Below are 22,400 nucleotides of genomic sequence, written 5' to 3' on the forward strand. Positions count from 1 at the left end.
CAACCAATCCATTATCGACAACACAACCAATCCATTATCGACAACACAGCCAATCCATTATCTACAACACAACCAATCCATTATCGACAACAAAACCAATCCATTATCGACAACACAACCAATCCATTATCGACAACACAACCAATCCATAATCGACAACTCAACCAATCCATTATCTAGAGAACCCCTTGTTTGGTTTATTTGCATTATTTCACAATCATACACATTCATAGGTCACTCAGCACTGTAACAGATCAGGAACGCTCCAAAAACATTAACAGGGAATATCTGTCACTTTAGAATGATCATCATCATCATTGATATTATTACAATCATCATTAGTACTACCATCATCATCATTATTACGACCATTATCATCATCATCATTATTACTACCATCATCAACATCATCATTACTACCATCATCATCATCATTATTACTACCATCATCATCATCATTATTACTACCATCATCACCATTAGTACTATCATCATCATCATTACTACCATCATCATCATCATTACTACCATCATCAACATCATTATTACTACCATCATCATCATCATTATTACTACCATCATCATTATTACTACCATCATCACCATTAGTACTATCATCATCATCATCATTATTACGGCCATCATCATCATCGTCATTAATACTACCATCATCATCATCATCATCATCATCATCATCATCATCATTAATACTACCATCATCATCATTATTATTACTACCATCATCATTAATACTACCATCATCATCATTAATACTACCATCATCATCATCATTATTACTACCATCATCATCGTCATTAATACTACCATCATCATCATTATTATTACTACCATCATCACCATTAGTACTATCATCATCATCATCATTATTACGGCCATTATCATCATCGCCATTAATACTACCATCATCATCATCATCATCATCATCATCATCATTAATACTACCATCATCATCATTATTATTACTACCATCATCATTAATACTACCATCATCATCATTAATACTACCATCATCATCATTATTATTACTACCATCATCATCGTCATTAATACTACCATCATCATCATTATTATTACTACCATCATCATCATCATTATTACAACCATCGTCATCATCGTTATTACTACCATCATCATCATCATCATCATTATTACTACCATCATCATCATCGTTATTACTACCATCATCATCATCATTACTACCATTATCATCATTACAACTACCATCATCATCATCATTATTACTACCATCATCATCATCATTACTACCATCATCATCATTATTACTACCATCATCATCATCATTACTACCATCATCAGCATCATCATTATTACGACCAGTATCATCATCGTCATTAATACTACCATCATCATCATCATCATCATTATTAATACTACCATCATCATCATTATTATCACTACCATCATCGTTAATACTACCATCATCATCATCATTAATACTACCATCATCATCATCATTATTACTACCATCATCATCATTAATAATACCATCATCATCATCATTACTGCCATCATCATCATCATTAATACTACCATCATCATCATCATCATTATTACTACCATCATCATCATTATTACTACCATCATCATCATCATTATTACTACCATCATCATCATCATTAATACTACCATAATCATCGTCATCATCATCATTATTACTACCATCATCATCATCATTAATACCATCATCATCATCATTATTAGTACTACCATCATCATCATCATCATCATTACTGCCATCATCATCATCATTATTACTACCATCATCATCATCATTACTGCCATCATCATCATCATTATTAGTTCTACCATCACCATCATCATCATCATCATCATTACTGCCATCATCATCATCATTAATACTACCATCATCATCATTATTATTACTACCATCATCATCATCATCATCATTACTACTACCATCATCATCATTACTACTACCATCATCATCATTATTATTACTACCATCATCATCATCATCATTAATACTACCATCATCATTATTATTACTACCATCATCATCATCATCATCATTAATACTACCATCATCATTATTATTACTACCATCATCATCATCATCATCGTCTTTTTCCTCACTGTAGATGCAGGCTGAAACCTGAAATTCTTGTTAATATAACTGCACTGTCCAATTTAAAGTAGCTATTACTGCGAAAAAATGCCATGCTATTGTTTGAGGAGAACTTTTTTCACCGCTGAAGGTGTTCCACCTCTGAAGGTGAAATGTGTACTTACATTCTGAAATCTTGCTCTGATTTATCATCCAAAGGGTCCCAGAGATAACATGAAGTGTCGTTTTATTAGATAAAATCCTTTTTCATATTCTGAAAAGACCCATATAAAATGCAAGATCAATTTTGTATTTCCACTCATTCAATTTGCAAAGAAAGATATCTGTGAAAATCTCACCCTAAATGTTGTTTCAACCAGTCAAATCACGTTCGTATGTTTTCCTCAGAGATCCTGGAATGTAACCAGACTTCACTATTTCATGAGGGCTGTAGTATATCCTATAGGACACCATATGTGGTCAGGGAGTGACGCCTTCATGGTACGCCGATGACGCAGGCGGTCTTCACTTGAACTAATCGGGGTCAAACAAAGCTAGGTAGATAGCCAATGAGCTGGGCGTTACGGGAGTATCCGGGAACCATGAATATGTCGTAAAATGTAGCTACTAACCTTGTACAACAGCATGCCTTTTAATTTTGACAAAAATTATGAGAATATTCAGAGTTATGAAGTTATGAAAACTGGTTGTTTTGCAAATGTGGAACTTATAATATGGCTACTAATACTGGAAAAGCTCAATCAAAGTCTAAGTATACAGATTTGACGATATTCTTACAGAAAAATGTAATATGAATGTAAATGTCTGCTTCACGATTTTCCCAAATGTACCTGGGTGACTTCACGCTAAATGTCATATAGCTCGCTCATACTTCAAGTTATCCGTCTGAAACTTTGCACATACACTGCTGCCATCTTGTGGACACCATTGGAATTACATCCAGAGTGATGGCTGGTCTGTTGCATTTCAAAGATGGTTGTTGTTTTTCTCTTTGTATTTTCTTCTACCAGATCTATTGTGTTATATTCTCCTATATTCAATTCACATTTCCACGAACTTCAAAGTATTTCCTTTCAAATGGTACCAAGAATATGCATATATTTGCTTCAGGGCCTGAGCTACAGGCAGTTAGATTTGGATATGTAATTTAGGCAAAAATTGAAAAAAGGGGGCTATCCCTATATATACAGCAGAAACATGTCAAGATATTGAATCCGGTGCTGATCCTCTGCAGTTCATCCTCCGTTGTTAGAGACTCATTTTAAAAATTAAGAACAGAGTGGGGGACCATCTAACAGCACCAAAACAGAATCCTGAATTACGCGTTTTCGAATTCACAAATTAGATATCTGTTGTTTCGCACGTACAGAAGGAGAGAAATCCAAATAATATTGAAACAATGTACAAAGAAAATATCTGTCCAAGACAGTAATGGGTCCACTATCATAAAGACTTCCAGCACTTGCAAATAAAGTACCACCTAGTGTAATGGCTGTTGGAAGGAGAGGACCAAGGTGCAGCGTGGTACGTGTCCATATTTATTTAATGAACACTGAAATAACAAAAATAACAAAGAGAACGGCCGAAACAGTTCTGTCTGGTGCAGACACACAACAGGAAACAACTACCCAACAACACACAGGTGGGATGAGGCTACCTAAGTATGGTTCTCAATCAGAGACAACGATAGACAGCTGCCTCTGATTGAGAATCACACTCGGCCAAACACATAGAAATATAAAACATAGAACAAAAACATAGAATGCCCACCCCAACTCACGCCCTGACCAAACCAAAAATAGAGACATAACAAAGGAACTAAGGTCAGGGCGTGACACCTAGAAACTAAATCCATTCTCAGTCAGCATGGACACATTTTGACCATCCAACGTCCTTCAAACGTTTTTGTGCGGTGGGCTAAAACAGGGTTACACAGAGTATTTATTGGTTACAGTTAACACATCTACGAAGGTATACACCTCACACACATGGATACGGGCTGTATCATGTCAGATATCGAGTCGAAATGTATTACATTTTGAGTTTGCATCCCAATATTACAATTTATACACATCACAGAAGACTGAAATACCACAACACCATTTGACATAGAAACACTGGATTTTCAGCAAGTAAAAAAAATAAAATAATGTTAATTAATTATGCAATTATGAAAAATATGAATTACATTCCACCCATGAGGCCACTAGGTCAATTTACTGCCAAACTAATGGTATGCTCCATAATTCCTACCTTCCTCTTCCGCACGTGAGCTAAGGCCACTCAAACAAAATGTTGCAATATTGAACGTTCCGCTCCCGTCCGCACATGTTCACTTTTCCGAGGAGGTGAGAGGACGCGGAACCAGACATGTGGATGGTCAAAGAAGGTACACATTAGGCATTAGGTTTCTTTATGTGTAGAAGATGAGTTCAGGTATCTGTCCCCCTTGGACTCCGGTTCCGTTAGTACTGTCTGACGAACACTGGAACTGAAAGGTCACCTTCCCACACTGCACCTCCGTCATGCCTTCCTGTCCAAAGTAACTCAACTCGGTCCCATCCAGCACCACGCTGGCCGTGTAGAACATATCCGGTTCTATCTGCACGGGGTACTCAAACCACACGGGGAACGTGTTGCTAGAACCATCAGAGAAGTATTTACTCAGGTTCTGTCCGAGGAGAAGGCCCTGGCGTTTGAGCTCAATCTTAGCCGAGTATTCCGCCGATCCGCAGCTGGAACCGTAGAGGCCGAACCCGGCGATGAAGATGCGTTTGTCCACGGTGAACTGAATGCTGTCACAGCGTCCCCGGTAGCGCCACTGGTTGCTCCGGTAGGCACAGGACTGGAAACGGTGGCATTGCTGAGGAGACAGGCCCTTCCGTGGTTGGCTGGCGAACTGGAGGTCCGGTTTCTTGGCTGCGGTGTACCACAGGAAGATGTTGTTGGTTTCGTTCAGGGTCAGGACGCCTGATTGAGCGGCTCCATTGGCAAAGTCGTCCAATGTCATGGTGGGGATGCGAATGAGGAATACGGCCTTGCCCAGCACCTAAAAATAGAAAGAGGGTTGATTCATTCATTCATTCAAAAAAATATATACAGTTGAAGTCGGAAGTTTACATACACCTTAGCCAAATACATTTAAACTCAGTTTTTCACAATTCCTGACATTTAATCCTAGTAAAAAATCCCTGTCTTAGGTCAGTTAGGATCACCACTTTATTTTAAGAATGTGAAATGTCAGAATAATAGTAGAGAGAATGATTTATTTCAGCTTTTATTTCTTTCATCACAATCTCAGTGGGTCAGAAGTTTGCATTAGTATTTGGTAGCATTGCCTTTAAATAGTTTATCTTGGGCCAAACGTTTCGGGTAGCCTTCCACAAGCTTCCCACACACGTTTGGTGAATTTTGGCACATTCCTCCTGACAGAGCTGGTTTAACAGAGTCAGGTTTGTAGGCCTCCTTGCTCGCACACGCTTTTTCAGTTCTGCCCACAAAAATAGTTTGTACAGATGAACGTGGTACCTTCAGGCATTTGGAAATTGCTCCCAAGGATGAACCAGACTTGTGGAGGTCTACAATTTTTTTTCTGAGGTCTTGGCTGATTTCTTTTGATTTTCCCATGATGTCAAGCAAAGAGGCCACGAGTTTGAAGGTAGGCCTTGAAATATATCCACAGGTACACCTCCAATTGACTCAAATTATGTCAATTAGCCTATCAGAAGCTTTTAAAGCCATGACATCATTTTCTGTTTAAAGGCACAGTCAACTTAGTGTATGTAAACTTCTGACCCACTGGAATTGTGATACAGTGAATATAAGTGAAATAATCTGTCTGTAAACAATTGTCTTAAAAATGACTTGTGTCATGCACAAAGTAGATGTCCTAACCGACTTGCCAAAACTATAGTTTGTTAGCAAGAAATTTGTGGAGTGTTTGAAAAACGAGTTTTAATGACTCCAACCTAAGTGTATGTAAACTTCCGACTTCAACTGCATATATTAAAACCACACCTGGTAAACCCTAAATACTTAACACACTGAGGAGGAGGAGCCACTGAGGAGCCATGCAAAGTACCCCTAAACATGCCATACTATTGTAGATCAGCATAAGATATCATCAATAACTACATTCATAAGAGAATGTAGTGACCTTAACCCAACACTCATGCTGCCTAACATGCCCTCGTAAAACTGACCATCCTACCGATCCTCGATCCTCGACTTCGGCGATGTCATCTATAAAATAGCCTCCAACACTCTACTCAACAAATTGGATGCAGTTTATCACAGTGCCATCCGTTTTGTCACCAAAGCCCGTATACTACCCACCACTGCGAACTGTACGCTCTCGTTAGTTGGCCCTCACTTCATACTCGTCGCCAAACCCACTGGCTACAGGTTAACTACAAGTCTCTGCTAGGTAAAGCCGCGCCTTATCTCAGCTCACTGGTCACCATAGCAGCACCCACTCGTAGCATGCGCTCCAGCAGGTATATTTCACTGGTCACCCCCAAAGCCAATTCTTCCTTCGGTCGCCACTCCTTCCAGTTCTCTGCTGCCAATGACTGGAACGAACTGCAAAAATCTCTGAAGCTGGAGACTCTTATCTCCCTCACTAGCTTTAAGCACCAGCTGTCAGAGCAGCTCACAGATCACTGCACCTGTACATAGCCCATCTGTAAATAACCCATCCAACTACCTCATCCCCATACTGTATTTATCTTGCTCCTTTGCACCCCAGTATCTCTACTTGCACATTCATATTCTGCACATCTAACATTCCAGTGTTTAATTGCTATATTGTAAATACTTCGCTACTATGACCTATTTATTGCCTTACCTCCTCACCTCATTTGCACACACTGTATATAGACTTTCTTTTTAACCCCTATTGTGTTATTGACTGTACGCTTGTTTATTCCATGTGAATCTCTGTGTTGTTGTTTGTGTCGCACTGCTTTGCTTTATCTTGTCCAGGTCACAGTTGTAAATGAGAACTTGTTCTCAACTGGCCTACCTGGTTAAATAAAAAATAAAAATGGTTTACCAAGTGAACCATTCACCAGCATGAATAATAGTATTACATATATTATATATTGTAATTACTTCGCTACAATGGCTTATTTATGGCCTTATCTCCCTTATCTTACCTCATTTGCATAGACTTTTTCTCTATTGTGTTATTTACTTTTGTTTGCTTTTTTTCTACTGTATTATTGATTGTATGTTTGTTTATTCCATGTGTAACTCTGTGTTTTTGTATGTGTCGAATTGCTATGCTTTATTTTGGCCAGGTCGCAGTTGCAAATCAGAACTTGTTCTCAACTAACTTACTTGGTTAAATAAAGGTGAAATTAAAAAAATGTAAAACACCTAGCAACCTCGTCAACCTCTTGCAATAATGGCTAAAATGTTGGGTTGCTAGTTACTGTCATTGTTGCTGTAATTCCGTTAGTAGTACCTTGCGTTTGTTGTCGATGGAGGTGGTGAGGTCCTGTCTCTGACACTCTGCCTCAGCCCAGCTCAGAGCTGCCTCAAACACCACCTCCTCCTTGGCATTGAGGGTCTCTCTCTGGAGGATACTCTCTAGTGTCTGGGAGTCGATGTCAGTGAAACCCTCCGACCGCAGGGCCAGCTCTGCCTGGGCATCAATCACCTGGTGGGATGAGGATGGACAGCATGAATAATCTGTAGGCTACAGATGCGTTTTGGCCGCATCTTTCTTCAGACACACTGGTCAAATTCAAGATAACAGACAACATCAATGATAAATGTATTTTAGCCCAAAATATACTAATATAAAATAAAATCACAACATGTAAAGTGTTGTTCCCATGTTTTATGAGATGAAATAAAATATCCAAGAAATGTTCCATATGCAAAAAAAGCTTATTTTTCTAAAATGTTGTAAACAAACAAATTTGTTTACATCCCTGTTAGGGAGCATTTCTCCTTTGCCAAGATAAACCTTCCACCTGACATGTGGCATATCAAGAAGCTGATTAACCTCCTAAGTTAGATGTTTGCACCCCCGAGGAAATCTAATTTGCAAATTAAGCTAGAGCTTGATGCGTCGCTGTCCACTGCATCAGTCCACATCTGTGGTGAAAGGTTACAGAGATAGAGTAGTGTTTGTCAGACCATGAGTCCATAAAAGCGGTCTTCTCACAAAATCGTCCGTAGCATGTGGTGTTTCATTTCTGTATTACCAAATGAGGAGAGACAGACTTCACACACCATTCAGAGTTATACTTAAACTACATCTTTAATAATAAGAGCTTTGCATTAGCAATTGACTTTCAACGATTCGCCATTTTAAATGAACCGTTGAGAGTGTCAACACAATGGCTACTGAGATCTTTTATAGCAAAGATCCACCCCCCTTTGACATGACAAACCACAGATATTAGGAACAGTTCACAAAGAAAGACTTTTACTTGAGAGAGGAGTATCCCGTAGCCAGATAGCATTCGCTATAAATTATCGTTCAGTTTGGTTCCTCAGACGAGGTTCTAATCTCGTTCCTGGTACTTCATAGTACAAAAACATCAACTCATTCAATGGCATATATCAATTGTCAACTCTAGATACCCCCATCTCAAGTAAACCCCCTCTTGACCCCACTCCTGGACAAGCTCACTGAGGGGAGTGACCCTCTAGGTCATACACACTATCCCAGGATAAGTGTAAGATCAGAGAGGACATATAATGTTTCTAGACACTGCCATACACCTCCCCCAATAGGAAAAGGAGGGAGTGACTGGCGCACAGACATCGTGGAGACAAGTAATTGGTTCCCCATTAATCACGCCTTCACATGGTTTAAGAACAGGTAAAGACACATTCACATATGAAGACATATGAAGACAATGTTCCATTCTGTCCTCTTCCCTTTCTGATATTCTGCATAGCACCAGGGACATGTGAAAGACAAGCCTGACCTCTCCCCTCTCTGGGCCCCAGGTGACTGAGCCCCAGGTGACTGGGCCCCAGGTGACTGAGCCCCAGGTGACTGAGCCCCAGGTGACTGAGCCCCAGCTGACTGAGCCCCAGCTGACTGAGCCCCAGCTGACTGAGCCCCAGGTGACTGAGCCCCAGGTGACTGAACCCCAGGTGACTGAGCCCCAGGTGACAGAACCCCAGGTGACTGAGCCCCACGTGACTGGGCCCCAGGTGACTGAGCCCCAGGTGACAGAACCCCAGGTGACTGGGCCCCAGGTGACAGAACCCCAGGTGACTGAGCCCCAGGTGACTGGGCCCCAGGTGACTGAGCCCCAGGTGACTGAGCCCCAGGTGACAGAACCCCAGATGACTGGGCCCCAGGTGACTGAGCCCCAGGTGACTGGGCCCCAGGTGACTGAGCCCCAGGTGACTGGTCCCCAGGTGACTGAGCCCCAGGTGACTGAGCCCCAGGTGACTGGGCCCCAGGTGACAGAGCCCCAAGTGACTGAGCCCCAGCTGAGGGAAGAAGTGCAACTGCCAACACCAGAGTCCAAAGGGACACATTCTAATAACAAGTATATCACATAAGCATATTATGCAGATAAGACATCTCAATTATCTATGTTACCCAACTGATTAATCCGCCACAGCTGTAACAGGCGTCCGAACCGTTTGTTCTCAAGTGTCTTGGGACTCGTCTTAAGTCGGTTCAGCAAATCAGCCAGTCAGCCAATCAGCCAATCAGCCAATCAGCCAATCAGCCAATCAGCCAATCAGCCAATCAGCCAATCAGCCAGTCAGCCAATCAGCCAATCAGCCAATCAGCCAATCAGCCAATCAGCCAATCAGCCAATCAGCCAGTCCGCCAACTTCTGTCAGTAGCGTCCAAACAGGCTACATATCAATAATATATGTCTTTCTGTGGAAAGATGAGACTCTCACGACCACATATTGTTGTTTTGCTGTAGGACACAGGCCTCACAAGACTCGTCTGAAGGTCCCCCGGTACCAGTTGAAAAAATGTATGGAAGTATATATGGAGACTGTTTAGAACCAAAAATAAGGGGTTAAATACATGTCCAAAATAGAATAAAACTGTTTCCTGATGTTTCTTGTGTTTCTCAGATATAGGGCAGACACGTCAGAACAAACATCCTTTAGATTCTTTGAGGGGGACTATCTGTTGTTCTATGTAGTGACTATGTTATGCATTTGTATGGGCTAATAGCAGCAAGGCCAAATAAGATTTTTCATTTAATACATGTTTTTGATACTTCAAGGGGTCTTAAAATTCTAAATCAAATAGCAAAAAAAATCCTCGTTTTGACCTTCTTAAAACAATTCATTATAGCTTAGAAGAATCCCTCCCCCTCACCCATCTCCCCCGGCTTGGACAGGGCTTGGAGTCACAATGCCACAGATTTTTCAAGTTTTAAGGGAACATGCAATTGGCATGCTGACTGTTGGAAAGTCCACCAGAGCTGTTGCCAGAAAACAAAATGTGAATTTCTCTACTATAAGCTACCTCCAACATAGTTTTAGAGAATTTGGCAGTAAGACCAACTTGCCTCACAAACACAAGACCACGTGTAACTTTGCCAGCCCAGGACCTCCACATCCAGCTTCTTCACTTGCGGGATCGTCTGAGACTAGCCACCCGGACATCTGATGAAACTGTGGGTTTGCACAACCGAATAATTTCTCTACAAACTGTCAGAAACGGTTTCATGGAAGCCCATCTCCGTGGCTCATCATCCTCTCCAGGGTCTTGACCTGACTGCAGTTTGGTTTTGTAACCGACTTCAGTGTGCAAATGCTCACCTTCAACGGCCACTGCAATGCTGGAGAATTGTGCTCTTCACGGATGAATCCAAGTTTTATCTGTACCGGGCAGATGGCAGACAGTGTGTATGGCGTCGTGTTGTCGAGCAGTTTGCTGATGTCAACGTTGTGAACAGAGTTCCCCATGGTGGTGATGGGGTTATGGAATGGGCAGGCATAAGCTTCGGACAACGAACACAATTGCATTTTATTGGTGGCAATTTGAATGCACAGAGATACCGTGATGAGATCCTGAGGTCCATTGTTGTGCCTTTCATCCACCCCGAACACCTCATGTTTCAGCATGATAATGCACGGCCTCATGTTGCAAGGATCTGTACACAATTCCTGGAAGCTGAAAACGTCCCACTTCTTCCAAGGCCTGCATACTCAGACATGTCACTGGTTGAGCATGTTTGGGATGCTCTGGATCGACGTGTCCCGACAGCGTGTTCTAGTTCCCACCAATATCCATCAACTTCTCACAGCCATTGAAGAGGAGTGGGACAACATTCTACAGGCCACAATCAACGGCCTGATCAACTCTATGTGAAGGAGATGTGTCACGCTGCATGAGGCATATGGTGGTCACACCAGATACTGACTGGTTTTCTGATCCACACCCCTACCTTTTTATTTAAGGTATCTGTGACCAACAGATTCATACTGTATCTGTATTCCCAGTCATGATATTCATAGATTAGGACCTAATTCATTCATTTCAATTGACTGATTTCCTTATATGAACTGTAACTCAAGTCATCTTTAAAATTGTTGCATTTTGATTTTATATTTTTGTTTAGCGTATAATAGTAGCATTATATTTGACAGTACCCATAATGCCCTATCCCTATGTAACATATCCTGTTCTATTTTAGGAAAGATGTTCCTGAAACTACTATATTATAGTGACCCATCTTCTTTCCAATACATACTGTCAGAAGTAAAACTACCTCCTTTCTCACCTCCTCCTTGTCAATCCAATATTCACAAAGGTTTCTCACCTCCTCCTTGTCAATCCAATATTCACAAAGGTTTCTCACCTCCTCCTTGTCAATCCAATATTCACAAAGGTTTCTCACCTCCTCCTTGTCAATCCAATATTCACAAAGGTTTCTCACCTCCTCCTTGTCAATCCAATATTCACAAAGGTTTCTCACCTCCTCCTTATCAATCCAATATTCACAAAGGTTTCTCACCGCCTCCTTGTCAATCCAATATTCACAAAGGTTTCTCACCTCCTCCTTGTCAATCCAATATTCACAAAGGTTTCTCACCTCCTCCTTGTCAATCCAATATTCACAAAGGTTTCTCACCTCCTCCTTGTCAATCCAATATTCACAAAGGTTTCTCACCTCCTCCTTGTCAATCCAATATTCACAAAGGTTTCTCACCTCCTCCTTGTCAATCCAATATTCACAAAGGTTTCTCACCTCCTCCTTGTCAATCCAATATTCACAAAGGTTTCTCACCGCCTCCTTGTCAATCCAATATTCACAAAGGTTTCTCACCTCCTTCTTGTCAATCCAATATTCACAAAGGTTTCTCACCACCTCCTTGTCAATCCAATATTCACAAAGGTTTCTCACCTCCTTCTTGTCAATCCAATATTCACAAAGGTTTCTCACCTCCTCCTTGTCAATCCAATATTCACAAAGGTTTCTCACCTCCTCCTTGTCAATCCAATATTCACAAAGGTTTCTCACCTCCTCCTTGTCAATCCAATATTCACAAAGGTTTCTCACCTCCTCCTTGTCAATCCAATATTCACAAAGGTTTCTCACCTCCTCCTTGTCAATCCAATATTCACAAAGGTTTCTCACCTCCTCCTTGTCAATCCAATATTCACAAAGGTTTCTCACCTCCTCCTTGTCAATCCAATATTCACAAAGGTTTCTCACCTCCTCCTTGTCAATCCAATATTCACAAAGGTTTCTCACCTCCTCCTTGTCAATCCAATATTCACAAAGGTTTCTCACCTCCTCCTTGTCAATCCAATATTCACAAAGGTTTCTCACCTCCTCCTTGTCAATCCAATATTCACAAAGGTTTCTCACCTCCTCCTTGTCAATCCAATATTCACAAAGGTTTCTCACCTCCTCCTTGTCAATCCAATATTCACAAAGGTTTCTCACCTCCTCCTTGTCAATCCAATATTCACAAAGGTTTCTCACCTCCTCCTTGTCAATCCAATATTCACAAAGGTTTCTCACCTCCTCCTTGTCAATCCAATATTCACAAAGGTTTCTCACCTCCTCCTTGTCAATCCAATATTCACAAAGGTTTCCCACCTCCTCCTTGTCAATCCAATATTCACAAAGGTTTCTCACCCGCCTCCTTATCAATCCAATATTCACAAAGGTTTCTCACCGCCTCCTTATCAATCCAATATTCACAAAGGTTTCTCACCCGACTCCTTATCAATCCAATATCTCCAAAGGTTTCTCACCTCCCAGCAGCGCTGCGTCAACTTCGGCTCCTCAAACAGACAGCTCTGTGACAGCAGGACGCAGACGTTCTTGGCCGAAAGGCTGGTCTCCAGGAAGTTAACACAGGCTCTGGCCAGGTGGGGCACGATGTACTTCTTAGCAGTGTAGAGCGTGGCCAGCACTGTGTCAGCACTCAGGTCTATCTCATCACAGTAGATGTACCTGGGGGACAGGTACAGGTAGAGGGGTGGGTATTAGAATAATAATTATAATATAAAAACATGCTGTCAGTTATTTTTGATTTGACTCTTATTATTGATGATTGATTAATGTACTGCAAAAAAAAGAAGCTGTGTGAAATATTAGATGGAGAAATCAGTGCCTTATCTTGTACAGTATTTATTCTAGACTGACCTCACCACCTCCATCCCAAGGCCTATAACATTATCAGGGTACATTTCAACACTGTGTTTGTGTTCCATATGGTACCCTGTTCCTTTCATAGTGCACTATATTTAACCAGGGACAATAGGGCTCTAGCTACAGTTTGATGAGAGAGAGAGAGAGAGAGAGAGAGATGTTCAATTTGGAATTCAGAAAGAGGGAGTTGAAGAGGAGAAATATATGGAGGTAAGAAAACGAGTAGACTTCTTCCTTACTTCAACATTGCCAGGAATGCTGCAGGCTCCATGTCCGGAATCCGGATTTCATCCTTGTTTTCCGCAAGCTCTCCATAAAACATGGCATGGAACACCGAACTGCCAACAGCGAGAACATACTGTTGGAGAGAGAGCATAGATGGTGAGACAGAGAACTGGAAGACAGAACAGAAAGTTAACACAGGCTCTGGCCAGGTGGAGCACAATGTACTTCTTAGCAGTGTAGAGCTGTTGGAGAGAGAGAAGAGATGGTGAGACAGAACTGGAAGATGATGATGATGATGATGTGGTCTCCTTAAACAGTACCTATGTACTGTCTTATGTAGCGGAGGACAGTTAGGTAAAAGGTCTTATGTAGCGGAGGACAGTTAGATAAAAGGTCTTATGTAGCGGAGGACAGTTAGATAAAAGGTCTTATGTAGCGGAGGACAGTTAGATAAAAGTCTTATGTAGCGGAGGACAGTTAGATAAAAGGTCTTATGTAGCGGAGGACAGTTAGATAAAAGTCTTATGTAGCGGAGGACAGTTAGGTAAAAGTCTTATGTAGCGGAGGACAGTTAGGTAAAAGGTCTTATGTAGCGGAGGACAGTTAGATAAAAGTCTTATGTAGCGGAGGACAGTTAGATAAAAGTCTTATGTAGCGGAGGACAGTTAGATAAAAGTCTTATGTAGCGGAGGACAGTTAGATAAAAGTCTTATGTAGCGGAGGACAGTTAGGTAAAAGTCTTATGTAGCGGAGGACAGTTAGATAAAAGTCTTATGTAGCGGAGGACAGTTAGGTAAAAGTCTTATGTAGCGGAGGACAGTTAGGTAAAAGGTCTTATGTAGCGGAGGACAGTTAGATAAAAGTCTTATGTAGCGGAGGACAGTTAGGTAAAAGTCTTATGTAGCGGAGGACAGTTAGATAAAAGTCTTATGTAGCGGAGGACAGTTAGGTAAAAGTCTTATGTAGCGGAGGACAGTTAGGTAAAAGTCTTATGTAGCGGAGGACAGTTAGATAAAAGTCTTATGTAGCAGAGGACAGTTAGGTAAAAGTCTTATGTAGCGGAGGACAGTTAGATAAAAGTCTTATGTAGCGGAGGACAGTTAGATAAAAGTCTTAAGTAGCGGAGGACAGTTAGATAAAAGTCTTATGTAGCGGAGGACAGTTAGGTAAAAGTCTTATGTAGCGGAGGACAGTTAGGTAAAAGTCTTATGTAGCGGAGGACAGTTAGATAAAAGTCTTATGTAGCAGAGGACAGTTAGGTAAAAGTCTTATGTAGCGGAGGACAGTTAGGTAAAAGTCTTAAGTAGCGGAGGACAGTTAGATAAAAGTCTTATGTAGCGGAGGACAGTTAGATAAAAGTCTTATGTAGCGGAGGACAGTTAGATAAAAGTCTTATGTAGCGGAGGACAGTTAGATAAAAGTCTTATGTAGCGGTGGACAGTTAGATAAAAGTCTTATGTAGCGGAGGACAGTTAGGTAAAAGTCTTATGTAGCGGAGGACAGTTAGATAAAAGTCTTATGTAGCGGAGGACAGTTAGATAAAAGTCTTAAGTAGCGGAGGACAGTTAGATAAAAGTCTTATGTAGCGGAGGACAGTTAGGTAAAAGTCTTAAGTAGCGGAGGACAGTTAGATAAAAGTCTTATGTAGCGGAGGACAGTTAGATAAAAGTCTTATGTAGCGGAGGACAGTTAGGTAAAAGTCTTATGTAGCGGAGGACAGTTAGATAAAAGTCTTATGTAGCGGAGGACAGTTAGATAAAAGTCTTATGTAGCGGAGGACAGTTAGGTAAAAGTCTTATGTAGCAGAGGTTATTTGAAATCATGCTCTAGTGATATATTGTCCCTAAGTTTCTCTCAATTATCACCCGTGACGATCAGGAGAAGGGTTCGATCCCCGCTAGTTACACTTACCCTGTGTCCTGGAAGTCTCTGAGTCCCTCCTGTCTGTCCCACCACGAAGTGAACATCGGCCATCAACTCATTGTTGAACATCACAGAATTTCTAAAAAACAGACCAGAGGAAGATCAAAGTATACCTTTTACCTGTGCTGTATGCTAAGAGTAACTCTCATACACTACATGACAAACAGTATGTGGACACCTGCTCGTCCAACATCTCATTCCAAAATCATTGGTATTAATATGGAGTTGATCTGCCCTTTGCTGCTGTAACAGCCTCCACTCTTCTAGGAAGGCTTTCCACTAGGTCATTAGATTATATTCAGCCACAAGAGCACGGGCAGAGTCGGTGTTCCAATTCATAACAAAGTTGAGAAATGGGGTTGAAAAAAGGGCCATCCCAAAACTGTTGCTACAAAGTTGGAAGCATAAAATCGTTTAGAATGTCATTGTATGCTGTAGCGTTAAGATTTCCCTTCACTGGAACTAAGGGGCCCGAACCATGAAAAACAGCCCCAGACCGTTTTTCCTGATCCACCAAACTTTACAGTTGGCACTATGCATTGGGGCAGTTAGCATTGTCTTGGCATCCATCAAACCCAGACTCGGTTGCCAGATGGTGAAGCGTGACTCATCACTCCAGAGAACACGTTTCCACTGCTCCAGAGTCCAATGGAGGTGGCGCTTTACACCACTCCAGCCAACGCTTGGCATTGCGCATGGTTATCTTAGTTTTGTATGCGGCTTCTCGGCTACGGAAACCTAATGCATGAAGCTCCCGACGAACAACTGTTGTGCTGACGTTGCTTTCAGATGCAGACCTCGGTAGTGAGTGTTGCAACCGAGGACAGACGATTTTTACACGCTACGCGCTTCAGCCCTCAGCGGTCCTGTTCTGTGAGCTTGTGTGACCTATCACTTCGCAGCTGAGCCGTTGTTGCTCCTAGACATTTTCACTTCACAATAACAGCACTTACAGTTGACCGGGGCAGCTCTAGCAGGGCAGAACTTTGACGAACTGACTTGGAAAGGTGGCATCCTATGACATTGCCACAAACTGGAGACCACATTCTCGGAGGCAGCGTTCATTGTTGCGGGGGACTTTAACAAAAGTAATTTGAGAACCATGCTCCCAAATTATTACCAACACATCAACTGTCTAACTCGTAGAAATTCTACCCTTGACCACTGTTGCACACCTTTCGACATGGATATAAGCCCCTCTCCCGTCCTCCTTTCGTAAAATCTGACCACGACTCCATCTTGCTTCTCCCCGCCTACAAGAGGGAAGTTCCGGTGATCAAGTCTGTACAGCATTGGTCCGACCAATCAGAATTCACGCTCCAAAACGGTTTTGATCACGTGGACTGGAATATGTTCCCGTGTCGCCTCTGAAGATAATATCAATGAATACACCGACTCAGTCACCGGATTCATCAAAAAAATGAATAGATGACGTGATACCGATAGTATCTTTCAAAACATACCCAAATCAAAAAAACATGTATTGATAGAAGCCTTGTAGGAAAAACTGAAGAGATAGATGCTGTTTATAAACAGGGAAAGGTGACCGAGACAATAGTTTGGTTCAACAGTCGCAAATGTGCAATTCAGAGGGGTCGAACACAAGGCGTGTGTTGCAGGGGCTCCGAACGATCATAGATTACAAAAAGAAAGCACGGACACCAACACCCCTCTACCAGATGAGCTAACCCCTTCCAATGACATTCATCACTGTTGCAGTTGTAAATACAGTGCCTTCAGTAAGTATTCAGACACATTTTGTTACATTACAGCCTTATTCTAAAATGTATTAAATCGTTTTTTCCCTCGTCAATATACACACAATAGTCCATAATGACAAAGCGAAAACAGGTTTTCAGAAATGTTTGTAAATGGCTGGGCAGAGGCTTGTTTCCCAAAGCCACTCCTGCATTGTCTTGGCTGTGTACTTAGAGTCGTTGTCCTGTTGGAAGGTGAACCTTCACCCCAGTCGGAGGTCCTGAGCGCTCTGGAGTAGGTTTTCATCAATGATCTCTCAGTACTTTGCTCCATTCCTCTTTCCCTCGTCTCCCAGTCCCCAATGCTGAAAAATATCCCCACATCATGATGCTGCCACCACCATGCTTCACCGTGGGGATGGTGCCAGGATTCCTACAGACATGAGGCTTGGCATTTAGGCCAGAATTATTCCCTGGTCGCTGCTCTAGAGGATGCTGAGGTTACGGTATGAGTCCCTGGTCTCTGCTCTAGAAGATGCTGAGGTTACAGTATGAGTCCCTGGTCTCCATTCTAGAAGATGCTGAGGTTACATTACAGTATGAGTCCCTGGTCTCTGCTCTAGAAGATGCTGAGGTTACGGTATGAGTCCCTGGTCTCTGCTCTAGAAGATGCTGAGGTTACATTACAGTATGAGTCCCTGGTCTCCATTCTAGAAGATGCTGAGGTTACATTACAGTATGAGTCCCTGGTCTCCTCTCTAGAAGATGCTGAGGTTACATTACAGTATGAGTCCCTGGTCTCCTCTCTAGAAGATGCTGAGGTTACAGTATGAGTCCCTGGTCTCTGCTCTAGAAGATGCCGAGGTTACGGTATGATTCCCTGGTCTCCTCTCTAGAAGATGCTGAATATGAGTCACCTACCTCTGGTATATGAGTTAGTTAGTGTCACCTACCTCTGGTATATGAGTTAGTTACCTACCTCTGGTATATGAGTTAGTTAGTGTCACCTACCTCTGGTATATGAGTTAGTTAGTGTCACCTACCTCTGGTATATGAGTTAGTTAGTGTCACCTACCTCTGGTTTATGAGTTAGTTAGTGTCACCTACCTCTGGTATATGAGTTAGTTAGTGCCACCTACCTCTGGTATATGAGTTAGTTAGTGTCACCTACCTCTGGTATATGAGTTAGTTAGTGTCACCTACCTTTGGTTTATGAGTTAGTTAGTTAGTGTCACCTACCTCTGGTTTATGAGTTAGTTAGTGTCACCTACCTCTCCAGTATATGAGTTAGTTAGTTAGTTAGTGTCACCTACCTCTGGTATATGAGTTAGTTAGTGTCACCTACCTCTGGTATATGAGTTAGTTAGTGTCACCTACCTCTCCAGTATATGAGTTAGTTAGTTAGTGTCACCTATCTCTCTAGTATGAGTTAGTTAGTTAGTGTCACCTATGAGTTAGTTAGTTAGTGTCACCTACCTCTAGTTAGTTAGTTAGTGTCACCTACCTCTAGTTAGTTAGTTAGTGTCACCTACCTCTAGTTAGTTAGTTAGTGTCACCTACCTCTCTAGTTAGTTAGTTAGTGTCACCTGTCTCTCTAGTTAGTTAGTTAATGTCACCTATCTCTCTAGTATAATAGTTAGTTAGTTAGTGTCACCTACCTATCTAGTTATTTAGTTAGTGTCACATATCTCTCTAGTATAATAGTTAGTTAGTTAGTGTCACCTACCTCTAGTTAGTTAGTTAGTGTCACCTACCTCTCTAGTATATTAGTTAGTTAGTGTCACCTACCTCTCTAGTTAGTTAGTTAAGGTCACCTATCTCTCTAGTATATTAGTTAGTTAGTTAGTGTCACCTCCCTCTCTAGTTAGTCAGTTAGTTAGTTAGTTAGTGTCACCTACCTCTGGTATATGAGTTAGTTAGTTAGTTTCACCTACCTCTCTCGTATAGTAGAGTACAGCCCCTGCCAGTTACAGTTCTGAATGGTATTGTTGTTATTCAGGTTCTGTTGTTGGAACTCCAGCACTGTGGTGGTGGACGATCCTTCACCCTGCTTCTTAGTGCTAGGGAAAATATCTGCCATCTTCTTTTTCTTCTTTAGGGTAATGATCTCATAACACACCGGAGGCAGCTTGGACCCGGTACTGCCCCCGGCAGCGCTGCCGCTGTTTACTGTCTTTTTGGAGCTCTTAGAGCTCGGTGACTTGCTCTTGACGGACTCTGGGAGCATCAAGAGGAAGGTCAGACATTTCATGTTCCGGCCCTTAGCATCCACCATGAGTGTGTTGTCCCGCCGAGCAGTAGGAGTGTATGCAGAGGGGGGGTGCTCCGACAGGACAGGACAGTGGAGAGCAAAGGGCAAAGAGTCAGTCAGTCAGAAATCCTCCTCCTACTGTATCGTTGGTTCATCTTTTAGGAAGCAGACAGTCACACAGTCACAGGGTTATCCTGCACTGTCTCTCTTCTCCTTCACTTTACTCAAGGAAACAGAAAGGTAGAATCTAATGCTTTTTCTGGAGAAGATAGATAGGATGATGGATGATTCAAAGGAACTTTTCTTTTCCTCCAGTTGTCCTTTTAAGTTTGATCTGGTGACAGACGGTCTAGTTGGGTACCCATCGCTTATTGGTCCCAGATACCGTACCAATGAAATCCTTAGTGAAATCACTCTCCTCTCTCTTCTATCTCCTCTTTCCTCTCTCCTCCGGTGAGTGCTGGCCGTGACAGCCAAGAGATTTAGTGCAGCTGCAGTCGTCCTAAGGCAGACAGCCTGCTTTCTCTTTCTCTTTCTCTTTATCTCTCTATCTCCCTTTATCTCTGTATCTCTATCTGTTCTTTCTCTCTATGCTTATCTCTTTCTCTCGCTGTTTCTCCCTCTCTTTCTCTCCCGTTTACCTCTCTCCTTCTCCTCTCTGTAGCTCAGGTCCTGTCTCTCCCGCAGGATGCTCTGTGTAAGCAGCTCCGGTGTCTGTGCTACACTCTGCCCCCTTCCTCCTGTATTCTGCTGACTACAGCAGATGAATGGATGAGGATGAAACAGAAGTGAGAGAGAGAGAGAATGAGATAACCCCCACCACCACCACCACCACCACCACCAAGCATCCTCATCAACGTCAGCCAATAGGCAGACGCGGGATCCCTGATTGGCTGTTGCAACTGAGTGCGGTACAGTGCCTACTAGGATATGCTAAGTCAACTCCTTCTATTTAAAGTGACAACCGTGGCCCCCTGAGAATGATATATGGCTGCACCCTATTCACTTTTTAGTGCACTACTTTGGACAGAGGTCTCTGGTCAAAACTAGTGCACTTGTGTAGGGAATAGGGTGCCATTTGGGATGCTTCTCCTAAATATACATCAGATTTTTTATATTTTAAATATTGTAAATAATAAGACAGGGAATTTTTACTAGGATTACATGTCAGGAATTGTGAAAAACTGAGTTTAAATGTATTTGGCTAAGGTGTATGTCAACTTCCGACTTCAACTGTACATATGACTTGTTACATTGTAAATACTAAAGGGCAATGCTGATCTAAGAGACCTTTGTCAGAATTTGCTTAATTTATGCATGCCTGGTCAATTATATTTTTTTCATAACGAAATTGTACATTATAATATGATGCTGAACTGAATGTATAAAGAGCTGCATGCACAGTGCCGTCTTTAAATTGTTGCTTTTATTGACCTTTAATAACAGGGTCAATTAAGCTTTCGTTGAATTTAAGGTTAGTATATTTACATAGTCATTTAATAAGGACATATGGAGAGAGGAGATTAAAATGTTTTAATATCTGTCATTAATGATTCATCTGTATTTAGCACCTCTCCAGGAGATGGGAGTCGAAAAGAGAAAACACAGAAGGCTGTAGAAAACACCTGTCTCCGGATTACATCTTCAAACTAAAGGGTAACCATGGCATCCGCGACAGAGAGGGAGAAACGTTCATCCATGTAAACGGGTAAGAGAGTCTAGCTAGCTACATTTTCTGATATTATATGTTTTCATTGCAAGTTGAAGCGTACTATTAGCTAGATAGCTAACGTTAACTGGCAGGCTTGCTAGCTAACATTATGTGTATGATCTGTGTAGTAATATTACTCGCATCTCAGAAAGAGATTTTCACTGCTAGTTATAGCTTAGCTAGCTAACATTGAACCTAGTTGGTTAACTTTAATTATCTGCAGATTCATGCATGGAGTACCGTTTGGATTACGGTTCCTTGTTTAACTAGCTAGCTATGTCTAAACAAAAGACTCCACTATGCAAGTAACAATTTCACTGTACCGTTTACATGTGATGAAGAAACGTTGATTTAATTTAATATAGTGTTTGTTTACAAGAGACGGTAATGCGAAGTATAGCATGACCTGCACCAAAGTCAAATTAGGATATAACGTTAGGCCAACAAGACAGTGTCCACTTTATAAAAGTCTCTGGTAGAATGCCCAGCTTTTATTTGTCACACTCACAACCATGAGCTATTTTCTGTAATTAGCTCACCATTAACTTGTAAATAATGATCTTGTGTTGAGTTTATTGTCCTGTAATAAAGAATAAAATTAGCTAAAGTTAAGATGTTGTCAGCTATGGTCATTATGTGAGCCAGCTAACTTAACTAATAAGCTAGAAATAAACCAAAACATTGTTTAGTTGCCTGGTTTGTCTGGTTTGCTAGTTTGACATATCCTAAATTCACATTTAAATGGATTAGTTGGTGTTAAAATACACCAGGGAAAAAGAGTAGGTCGAAAGGGGGGTGAGTGTAACGGATGTGAAATGGCTAGCTAGTTAGCGGTGGTGCGAGCTAG

At 41.7% G+C, this 22,400-nt stretch overlaps 1 protein-coding gene across 1 annotated transcript; it reads right to left on the minus strand.

The window, feature by feature from the left end:
• Nucleotides 1-3,645: 3,645 nt before the first annotated feature.
• Nucleotides 3,646-20,619, minus strand: LOC139580509 (BTB/POZ domain-containing protein 3-like). The gene is made up of 6 exons (XM_071409272.1): nucleotides 19,526-20,619; nucleotides 15,883-15,973; nucleotides 13,986-14,104; nucleotides 13,347-13,548; nucleotides 7,596-7,790; nucleotides 3,646-5,177 (listed from the first exon to the last, which is right to left on the minus strand). Exons 1-6 carry the CDS (start codon nucleotides 19,864-19,866, stop codon nucleotides 4,542-4,544), a joined length of 1,584 nt encoding a protein of 527 aa, XP_071265373.1. The 5' UTR covers nucleotides 19,867-20,619; the 3' UTR covers nucleotides 3,646-4,541.
• Nucleotides 20,620-22,400: the final 1,781 nt, after the last annotated feature.

Source organism: Salvelinus alpinus, chromosome 7 (genome assembly GCF_045679555.1).
Source record: "Salvelinus alpinus chromosome 7, SLU_Salpinus.1, whole genome shotgun sequence".
Lineage (NCBI taxonomy): Eukaryota > Metazoa > Chordata > Actinopteri > Salmoniformes > Salmonidae > Salvelinus > Salvelinus alpinus.

Bases quoted from the DNA above. Each gene is read 5' to 3' on its own strand.
- LOC139580509 (XM_071409272.1), bottom strand. From the start codon at position 19,866: ATGGTGGATGCTAAGGGCCGGAACATGAAATGTCTGACCTTCCTCTTG. The intron at 14,105-15,882 runs GTAAGTGTAACT...TCTCTCCAACAG, and splicing joins AGAGACTTCCAGGACACAGG to TATGTTCTCGCTGTTGGCAG. The intron at 7,791-13,346 runs GTGAGAAACCTT...TCATCCCACCAG, and splicing joins TGACGCAGCGCTGCTGGGAG to GTGATTGATGCCCAGGCAGA.